Source organism: Octopus sinensis, unplaced genomic scaffold (assembly GCF_006345805.1).
Source record: "Octopus sinensis unplaced genomic scaffold, ASM634580v1 Contig17611, whole genome shotgun sequence".
NCBI lineage: Eukaryota > Metazoa > Mollusca > Cephalopoda > Octopoda > Octopodidae > Octopus > Octopus sinensis.
In genome coordinates, this window is record NW_021835173.1 from 35001 (window position 1) to 46919 (window position 11919).

The window sequence follows — 11919 nt, forward strand, 5'->3', positions numbered from 1 at the left end:
CAAGCACTGAAGCTCACGCGCACATTGGTGCGCAACAATGTCTCAGACAAACGCAGCTTCCATAAAAGACTAAAAATATTCATTGAACATTTTGCAACGAAAGAGCTTTGACGAAAAAATCAGTTGGATTTCTAACCAATTGACTAATAAAAAAGGACCGAATCGAGCCAGTATGTGTGTTATTACTCCTTGCATAATGTCTCTCCCTGGACACAACAAAATTTTCTATCAACACGAAATCACAAAAAGAAACTCGCAAAGCCAATGCAATAACGAAATGATAATTATCTTATAGTTTTATTTGCGTGAATTATACGAAGGAGTGTACATGAATTAGCAACTTAAAGAAACTGTAACTCAAGGAAATTACGAAGGGAAGGAAGACATTTTGTCCACCATATTTCTCGAAAGTTTGTCTTTTCTATTCTCTATATGTCACGGTGCATATCCGCAGATATTCCTATTGATATACCAGCATACATATATTACCATGTGTGTCTATCTAATAATATTGTTGGAGAACTACTATGAGTGAAAGCATAGAGAAATACTATAATTTACTATCGCGGATCTGCCAGTATTCTACGAATAAAATTTTCCCCTACTTTCCAAAAGATCTTCTTGCTGTCCAAATTATATCACAATGGTATTGCACGGATATCATCATTTGTTTGGGGCTAATCGAACATGGGACATACGAGGCCAGACATGTTGCCCTCTACGTCATTGGTGTTTCGTCAGGTCTTTCCAACTGAAATTTCTGTAGATGTTTGTAAAGCCAGGAAAGCTTCCGTATTGGCTATGACATTCCTGAACACATTCTTGGACCTACAAATAAATCAGTAGTTATAAATTAAGCAACATACCTATGTATGCTAAACATGTGTCATATACAAGTGATAAAAAATTAGATAAGTCGTCATTGATTTTAGTTAGGTGTGAATATGTTCTGGCTGTTATCTTCTACACCCTTTATATAGTCGAACAGACTCCAGTCATAGACACACACCCCTGACAATAGTCAGATGTTAAAAATGGATTTCCAGAAACTACAACCATCCTGAAGGTACCCCGTGTAGTCAAGCACACGGGATTGCCTTCAAGATGACTGTTAATATAAAGGGAGGTAAATGATTCCCATAGCGCGAAGTTATAAATTTGAAATTGAAATCGAGGAATCAAGTAATTTTATTAAAATATGTTATTAATGAATAAGATAAACAAATCGAGGCTTGCTCACAGAAATAAGGATATATCTCGGGAGAAAAAATGACCAAATATTTGTTTAGAGAATAATATTCTATGTAGCGTATTTAGTGGACCATTGATGCTTATTTTGTTGAAGTGATGAATATCAATACGCACTTAAATAAGATTTGAAGTAGATTGCTGTTTTATAGTGTCTCATTTTTACTAATGTCAAACCAACTCTGGTGATTCTACAATTCAATAATTAAATCTCCCCTTAAACATACAGTTTTAAAACAATCATTAGATAGTCTAGCTGTAGATCGAGGCAAATGTGTTGGTCACGATTGGGAACCGTTTTATTATAGATATACTAAATCATTAGAATCTATTTACAATACTTACCCGAACCGAAAGGTAAAAAGCCTCATTTTTCTTTAACTCATTATTTTCATCAATCCATCTTTCAGGACGGAATTCCTCTGGTTATCCAATAGTTCGGATCAGAATGAGCTTCCAATATTAAGAATGAACGAGAGTACCTTTTGGAATATCATAACCTTGAAGAGTTGTTTGGACTTCAGCGGTGTGTGGATAGTTACAGAAGCTGCAAAAAGAATCTTTGTAAATATTAACAGAGCCCAAATTAACGATAATCTAAATTAAATATGGTACTAGGATATCATAATAACTTTGAGTAATTATTCTGTGACACCTTTATAGGCATTAATTAATATGGAGTGTATTGAAACAGAAATTTCGTTCCGTAACACTGTTGCTGTAAAATTGGGTATTAAATTAGTCTGTGTCGCAACGTTAGAGATCTGAGCTTATGTAACACTGGATTGACGAAATGTTGTAATGTAGCAATACAGATTAGAACTGAAAGAGAATTGATCATGTCAGGAGGAGTTGACTTTCAGGATGGTATATAACCAACAAAGTTTGAGATTATATTACAAAAGTGCTTACTAACAATAAAAACAATGTAAAGCACAAGGAAAGTATGCCATTAACACAGGGATATAAACGTTTTGGGGCGAATATCATTGGCGTACTGATACAAGTTATACATGAATACAGGAGATATCGTTGTATTATGAAAATTGCATGACGGCCTTCTTACCAATTGTCCCAATTCTGTGAACCTCAAGAAGAGTTGCTGCAACGTATGTCATATGTGGTTTGTCTTCCATTGTAACAGGTCTGGTCTGATTGGTGATCTGAAATAGATAAGCATTCACAAAAGACTTAATTCATACGTTGTGACTTAAATTCATATATATATATATATATATAAATAGGTAATCCAAACATGAAAATACAAAGAGAAAACACAACAACGCGAGGACGTGGGACAAGTATAGTATTATTGGACGCTCAGGAAAGAAGGAAAGAAGGAGGGTTTAACATTTCGAGCGGAGTTCTTCGTCAGAAACAGGAAAAGGAAGATCCAAGAAGGGAAGGTGGAGGAAAAAAAATCGCCAATGGTACACACGCGGTCACAATTATCTATATATATATATATACTATATATATATATATATATGGTAGTATATATATATATATATATATATATATACATATAATATATATATATATATATATATATATATATATATAATATATATATATATATATATATATAGATATATAATATATTATATATATATATATATACTATATATGTATGTATATATACACACATATATATTTTATATACATATATATATATAAATATATATGTATATATATATATAATATATTATATATATATATATATATATCTATATATATATATATATATATATATATATATATATATCACCTTCAAGGTACATCCAAGGCTTGGGCCCCGTGCCATCCGCCCAAAACAAAAATCGCACTCTCATCTCATAACAACAATACGGCACAATTATTTCACCTCAATTGGCCCGCTCTCTTTAACATTACACCACCACATTAAAACAGAAACTGACCCTATAGGGTTCAAGAAGTCTTTGGACAGATTCCTTCAAGAAATCCCGGATAAACCCCCTACACCCGGATATGTCTCTGTAAACAATAACTCTCTACTTGAGTGGGCCATAGTGCCCAAATTCTGACTTGAAAGACTTCGCCAGGTGGTGCTATTAATTAATTTCGGCCATTATTGGCCTGGGCCAATAATGGCCGAAACCTATCAAAGTATCAAAGTATCAAAGTATATATATATATATATCCATATATATGTGTGTGTGTGTGCGTGTGTGTGTGTGCGCACAAGCATTCATTAAACCATAACTTTTGAAGTATTATCGGACACGCTCAATGAAAAAGTGCTTCGTTTAAAAGATGTGTTTTGTGAGGTTCATACCTGTTAATTTACCGCAGCCGCACACATTCACACGCACAGCCGCGTACACATGCACAGCCACGTACATACGCACAAAGAGAATGTACTGTTCGCTTTTATTGTAGCATCAGTAAATAGTTCTCAATCCAACTATCGTTAAATATCATTTAATGACGACAGGTGTTGCACGTGAACTACTTGAAATTTCATACCCGATTAGTGCAATCATCGGACAGGCCTGTATCGCATATTATACATGATCCAGCGATCTGGCAAGCTCAAACGATATGGCTACTCTGTGAGTAAACGCGAGAAAAATAGCAGAGGACATTAAGAAATATTTGAAAGGAAAAGAAAGTATAAAATTACACAATTAATCTATCTTCTCAAACTCTATTAACTATTAAAAGAGGACAAATATATAATAATTTACCTGTACAATTCTTCTCGACACTTCTTCCTGTACATCCGTGTATTTGGCCATACAGACAAAGCCCAGGTAAGATGGCTAGCAGTTTGTGTCGGTTCCAGCAGAAATAATCGCAAATTGTGTGGAACAAATTCTCATCTTCGATGTAGAAATGATAATTAGATTTAAAAGCATAATAATTGTGCATAATTATAGAAAATAGTGAATAAATTAATGACAATAAGGATAATAACTGTCCCAAAAAAGCATCTTTGGTAAAATATATTTGCATCAGTTATGTTCAACTCGTTCGAGTGTAATCGGACACGTTAAGACCAATCACTGCAGAAATACCCATTTGAAAATATTCTACACTTTCATTTGCCTAAATAAGCATTTTGTGTTGGGCTATGAGTGGCATAGATCGTTTCGGCAGCGTGGTCAACTGAGTTAGTTTTGGCAGAAGATATATTTCAACGATACAGAAACGCCTGCTCCCTCTTAGCCCCCAATAAAATTTGCATGTACAGGAACTGAGGTGGTGATTTTTTTACTCCTGGGACTAGTTCTGAAGCGATAGGCCTTATCACGTCCAGTTACACTCGAACATTTCAAGCATGACTGTACACGAATATACAGAAATAGAAAAATATATCAAACTATCATCAGTTAAAACTCCTTCGGCAGGTTACTTGATCTGAAACCACGTTTTAAGTGGGGATCAAACATTTTACGAAAGGGATTTAAAAAATTTACGAATGCACAAAATCTCTTATATAATAACTTTGGGGATATTTCCTTATATTAGTGCCCGATGTTAAGTTTTTAAATGTCCGTGCTGCTTCGTCAGTGATAAATGTGGCAAAAAAATAAATGAGATACTTACTCATACCCATGGGTATGAGTAAGTATCTCATTTATGGGTATGTGTAAGTATCTCATTTATTTTTTTGCCACTTTTATCACTGACGAAGGAAGGGTTCTCACGAACTAACCCTGAAATCGGTCCGATATAGTAATAATGGAATTTTTTTAGAAATTTCTGTCGGCTTTTTTTCGAGTAGCGTGCGTATTATGAAAAATTATATGGTAATGGATAATATGTCCAATTTTCGGCATATTTGGCATTAGAAATTTTTTCGTTTGCCCTTATTTATAAGTTTTATATATATATATATAATATATATATATATATATATATATATATATATATATATATATGTATATATACACAGACACATATACATATATATATATACATATGTGGATATATATACATAAAAATGATATATATTATATATGTATTCTATTTCCTCAATAGGAAGTACGTAGAAGCGTTTCATAATTTTTTGTTAATCAAATAATTGCATTGTTGAATTATTCTTTTAGATCAGTATTTCTCAACGGGGATCTCAGGGGAGAGATTCAGGGAGTCGCTGGCGATGTATCGTGATGATCAAAAATCCGGCCTGCTAAAATTTGGTTAAAGTGATTCAAACTGCAGACTCAACGCAAAATGGTCACGTTTAATTCAAAGCGTTATAAATATTATGAAAACAATTGGCATGTGTTCACAAAGTCCAAACGATTAATACGAAAAAACCATCCAGGCTACATCCCGAAAATTTATTTCTTGATTTTTAAAATTTTTCATGCAATTTACGCATGCTTGCACGCGTGGTGAACACAGTTCATGTCAAACAGCTGACTGAGTAAAGTTCACTATTAAATGCATGGGATAAGGCCTAAACAAACACATTATCGATTTTTGCACTTGCGAAATGAATTTCGGAACAGAAATAGCGCAGTTCAATTTTCATTCGCCTAAACTTTAAGTGACCCATTTTTGGTGGTTCTATGATTTGTTCGCTATGAGGAGATGTGCCGGGAAGTTAAACACACAGACACACAAGTTGAGTTTTATATATATAAATATATATTTCAAAAATGAATAGAAATAGCTTTTCTCATAATTTTCCCAAGTTAATTGAATATTTATATATATATATATATATATATATATATATATATATATATATATATACTAAGTAATTAAGGGTTTAGCAACGATTTGCCTCACCACACACCGAGTTTAGAAATAGCAGTCAAAGAGTTATAGCTATTCTTTCTACTAAAAGGGAGATCTCAGTAAATATATACACACACACACACACACACACACACACACACACACACACACATATATATATATATATATATATATATATATATGTATATATATATATATATATATGTATGTATGTATGTGTGTGTGTGTGTGTGTGTGTCTGTCTGTCTGTCTGTGCGTGTCTGTGTGTGTGTGCATATAAAGAAAGCATGTTTGGGAAAGGGAAAATTATATGGATTATCTATTATAGAATATTGTTTCTTCAAAATGATTTATAATATACCCTTTATATCTTTTATATTTTATTTTATGATTAAAATAATTCTTTTTGTTGTTAATTTCTTTTATTGACATCATTGAAGAATTATAAGAATATAATTAACAGCTCATACAAAACTCACCAGTTAACGTTTCACTGTTTGGTTCCTTCTCAAGCGTCAGCAAATACATATCAATGAAATCTCTTATGTTTTCAGCATTAAACGTTTCTTTATGTTCTATGATTTTATATTTTACGTAACTTCGGACCTTCTCCTGCTTCCTTATAACCTTTTCTATCTATAACAAGACAGTCAACAACAATAACAGTAACGTATTTGCCGAATTAAATGTTTTACAATATAACATTTTTTATCAAATAACACTTAATTCTATGTTTATATCTAGTTGGAGCTGACTTTCTTATTGAGTCAATAAAAATAAACACATTTATTCACCAATCTAACCACTATAAACCAGTTGGTAATAAAATTCTTTATTTCCAAACTACGAACTCCATATAAATTGCACACGGAATTACATTTAATTGTAAGATGAATTATTTATCTTGCATGGAATTGTTTTGAAGTAGGGAGTTATATATTCATATGTACACACACGCACACACACTAATAATAATAATAATAATAATAATAATAATAATAATAATAATAATAATAATAATAATAATAATAATAATAATAATAATCCCAGTGTCACTTTGATGGCATGCACTGCTCTCTCACTCAATAGTAATAATGATGATGATAATTCTTTCTGACTTCAATATGCTTAACTGGAATACCAGTGAAATAATGAAACTTGGTAGAAAATTCCGCAAGCTACTGACTTGTAATAAGATGCACCATCCAAAGGCAGTAGTGGATCGACTTTACCTTCCCAGAGCTCAGGGAGGACGAGGTTTGATCCAGATAAGACAATAATCAGATAAGACAATGTCCGGCAAATATGGTGTGTGGGGCATTCGTTTCCCATTCAAATGACTTCGGCCTTTGGATTGTCACCCTTGCTGTATGTGAGCGAGCATTATCTTCATGGAAGAACACCTTTCGACTTGAAAGCAAAGATAATCATTTTTCTTCTAGCGCTGATTTAAGCCGCTCAAGCTGCTCGCAGTAGATCTGTTTTGTTATAATTTGGTTTGGATTTAAAAGTTCAAAGTTTACTAAACCTTTCATATCCCACCAAACTGACGACAACTGATTACGTGTTTAGCTTGAGGTGCCGGAGTTTCTCCTTCCTCTACCCACTCTTTTCGGCGCTTGAAATTTTTATATAGAAACCATTTCTCCTCATCAGTAACTATTCTCTCCAAAAAAAGGTTCATTCGTGAAACGTGACAGCAAAGAAGAGGAAACATTCGCGCTCTGTGCGCGATTAGATTCGGAAAGTTTGTGAGGAAGCCGCTGCCCCAATTCACTGACTTTCCCGATGGCACGCAGGTGTCGATAAATGGTTGACTGACCAGATCCAAGTTACAATGGGATTTTCTTCCACCAGGGTTTGCAGGACGTCCTCATCGAGCTCTACAGATCTTCCAAGATGAGGTTTGTCTTCTAGGCTTCAGTTTCCGGCTCGGAGTTTCTGGAACCACTGTTGACACTGGCTTACGCTTATTGTCCGATCCTCATACACTGCATTAATATCCCTTGCCTTTTCCGTTGCCTTCTTGCCTTTACTGAACTCATAAAGCAAAATATGCCAAATATGTCCCTTTGTCACTTCCGTTATAGATACGAAAAAGTAACGGTTAAAATCGAACTGCATTCTTTAAAACTTGCATTAAGAATAAAAATATGGTAAAATTGCCATCTGCTTTTACAGGTAAAATTACAACCTGGTTTTACAGGTAAAATTACTACCTGCTTTTATAGCAAGTTGATGCAGGCAGTTTATCCCTTTCGGCTTTGACATTTAGATTATGCAACTGAAAAATCTGCATTATTTATGGTTTTTTTTTCAATATGTAGACCAATTATAAAAATCTGAAAGACTCTCTCTCTCTCTCCTCTTCCCACAGCCTAATGAGAGGCGTTTTCAAAATAGTAGGGGTAAAGTCACTTTCCCTACTTAACAGTAATATAGATTTGAACGTAGTATATCCGCTTTCTGCGTTCAAGAGATGAAATAATTTAACACAAAATTCCGGCATATTTTTTATCAAGCAATTATCTTCAGAATATTCTGGAAACCTGGATTTTAATTTTTTTTTAATATACCCTGGATTGTAAAGTTGATTTAATATTCGTATTTTGATGTGAAGTTTTTATACTTACGGAAGAATTCCACCGAAAAAATCTGATGAATGGAAAGAAATTTTCTGGTACAAATACACCAATATATTTGAACACATCTTGAAAATGTTGAACGATCTCCTGAAACTCAGAATCACTGTATTTGATCCTTCAAAAAGAAAACAGCAAAACATCATACATTCATAGCATGGCCGCAGTCAAATGACTAAAACATGTAAAAGAATAAAAGAATACACACACACACACACACACACACACACACACACCCATATACTTTCAATAATAATAACGAGTAAAATTAATTAATTAATAATTCGGTATGTTAAAATAACTTTTATCGGTAAACTTATACAAAAATTCTATAATTATAAGCATAATTATAATTAAAGAGATGTAAAATTCCTATTTACTCACTTATTTCCAACTTCAGTGTAGTATTTCACGTATAAGTTTGAAAGTACTTAATAATTAAATACGCATTCGACCAAGCGATATCGAATAACTAATATCCAACAAACAGCACTTCCAAATTTATACGGACGAATAACGAATTCACACGTCTTAATTATAGAATTTATATATATATTTAAGATTGATGCCTGTTCACGTTGAAGGCGGGAGACTTGGTGACACCTGTGCTGACACAGTCAGAACATGGACAGATGTAGCGAATGACTGGTAGAGCGGAAGTGGCGCGAGACCGGGCTGTCATTGCCAAATCTGATGTCTCGGAGGTGCTCCGCGAACCACTCGGTCAAGCGGTGTCCCTTTTGACCAATGTACAGAGAAGGACAGAGGGAGCAAGTGATGCTGTAAATAACATTACTAGAGGTGCAGGTAAAGGAATCGGTGACGAATGGGCGGGCCATGAGTTGAGATTGAGTCACAAAGTCATGGCCGTCACTGCATAACCTGCGTAGACACAGGAATTGGGATTAGGGAATGGAGAGCTTGGTGTGGGTTGAGTGGGAGGAGGAGAAGTTAATGTAGGAGTGTGAGTCAGTATGCTTAGATAGAGGTTGCTGACAGAAATGTCGAGAAATTCGATGGAAGAGTTAGAGATAGTAGAGGAGAATTCGAGGTTAGGCTGAAAGGATTGGACAGAAAAAAGGAAGGAGTCCAGTTGTTCGCGGGAGAGTGAGGTCACGCCGATACAGTCGTCTATATAACGACCGTATAGCTCGAGAGTGAGACCAGTGAATTGTGAGAATATTTGGGCCTCATCGTAGCCAATGGACAGGTTCGCACAGTTGAGGCTCATTCTCGTTCCCATGGCCACTCCCGAAACTTTTGGTAAAACTCCACCGCGAACAAGAAGTAGCTGAGGGAGTGGAGAAGTTCAACCAGACGTGTGGAAATGTCAGGTTGAGGGTTAAGCCGATGGTCAAGGAAGGGTTTAAGCGCAAGAATTCCTTCGTTTTATGGGATCACCGTATACCGAGTCCTAATGTCAAAAGTGAACAGAATTTGAGAGGGTTGAGAAGGGAAGCTGAAAGAGTTAAACAGACGGAGAGCATGATTGGTATCGTGAATGTGTAAGGAAAGGGAAGCTATTAGGGGGCAAGGACACGGTCGAAGTATTTGGAGAACATTTCTGTGGGGCTGTTACTGGTGGAGACGATAGAGCGGCCAGAATTGTTAGGCTTGTGAATTTTGGAAATGAAGTAAATAGTGGGTGTGCGTGGGGTACGGACAATGAAGTTGGAGGCGGTGGGAGGAAGACAGGAGGAGGAAATGAGGTCATGAATAGTGGAAGACACAGTCTGTTGGTAGTTAGGTGTGGGGTTGGAGGGGAGTGGGCAAGAATATGAGAGGTTTAGTTCACTGATGATCTAAACAAACGGTACGGTGCGTATGTGCTATAACCGGTCATCCGTGAGGTTCGGTGTTCACAGCTAAGGCTGGATTTAGTGATCCGTAGTAGGCTTTCAAGCCTGCAGGTATATATTAAAGAAAAATGGAAAAGAAAACCAAGGCAGGACGAGTATCTCAGGTCATTAGAATATTTGATTGAAGTGAATCAAAAATGGAGAAATAGAAGTTGTTACTCCGACTCCATTTCTTATTCATCTTACTCTAACTAAATATTCTACATGAGATACTCATTCCGCCTTGGTTTTATTTTTCTGTTTTATATATATATATATATATATATATATATATATATATATATATATATATATATATATATAATATATATATATATATATATATATATATATATATATTTATACATACATAGATACATACATACATAGACAAATACGGAAGGAATCAAGAATATTTGCATAATCTAAACAAAATTGAACTAAGATAGATAACTCAGAGTGACCAATAGCATGTATTTGAAGAACATAGACAGAAAACAGGTATATTAAATATGATACAATATAAATTCATGCTTTCCTAGAATGATACAAGCTTCTAGAAAATGTGTTGGCATTACCAAAGAATAGAGAACAAAATCTTAATAGAAAGGGAGATAAGCTCAAAGAACAAGAATTCTCCATGTATACACCCAAACATACACGTTCACACACCCACGTATATATACACACACACACTTACATACACACATTCTTTTATTCTCACATTCTTTTACTTGTCTGAGACAGTTGATTGCGGCCATGCAAGAGCACCACTTTGAAGGGTGCTTTAGTCAAATAAATCAAACACAGGACTTATTTCTTAAGCCTAGTACTTATTCTTTTGAAGTCTTTTGCCGAACCGCTAAGTGACGCGGACGTAAACACACCAGCATCGGTTGTCGAGTTATGATGGATACACAAACACACACACAGACATACGCACTCAAACATATACATACACACGACGGGCTTCTTTCAGTTTCCGTCTACCAAATCCACTCACAACGCTTTGGTTGGCCCGAGGTTATAGCAGAAGACTCTAATCCAAGTGCTACGCAGTGGGACTGAACCTGGAACAATGTGGTTGGGAAGCAAACTTCTTACCACACAACTAACGCAAACACAAACATACACACCCATATATTTCTGGATCTGTACTGCTACTCACCTTTTACCAAATATGATATTGTATATGACACTCGAAGTGAAGAGTGGCAACTGTTTATTTAAGGAGAACGGTTTACCATTTTGAGATTGAAAAGCTTCGCCTAATCTCTGGGTTTCTAAAGATATCTTTTCTTCCAGAACTTTTTTGCCTACTCCTAGTTCCCGAAGTGCTGACATGGTAAACTTTCTCTGGTCTTTCCATTGTTTTCCAGAACTAAAAACGATACCTGAAACAATGAAAGTAAAAATAAGCTTTTCAAAATATCTTTTGTTTTGAAATATTTAAAACT

The 11919-nt window shown here is 35.0% G+C and overlaps 1 protein-coding gene across 1 annotated transcript; it reads right to left on the reverse strand.

Annotated features, from left to right (window-relative positions):
- Positions 1–723: 723 nt before the first annotated feature.
- LOC115231155 (cytochrome P450 2J5-like) lies at positions 724–11856 on the reverse strand (the record flags this gene model as incomplete). The annotated part of the gene is made up of 8 exons (XM_036499964.1): positions 724–828; positions 1731–1795; positions 2315–2411; positions 3957–3983; positions 4033–4091; positions 6462–6618; positions 8616–8742; positions 11631–11856. Coding segments are annotated over 8 exons (863 nt in total), but the record flags the coding sequence as incomplete, so codon positions are not given.
- Positions 11857–11919: the final 63 nt, after the last annotated feature.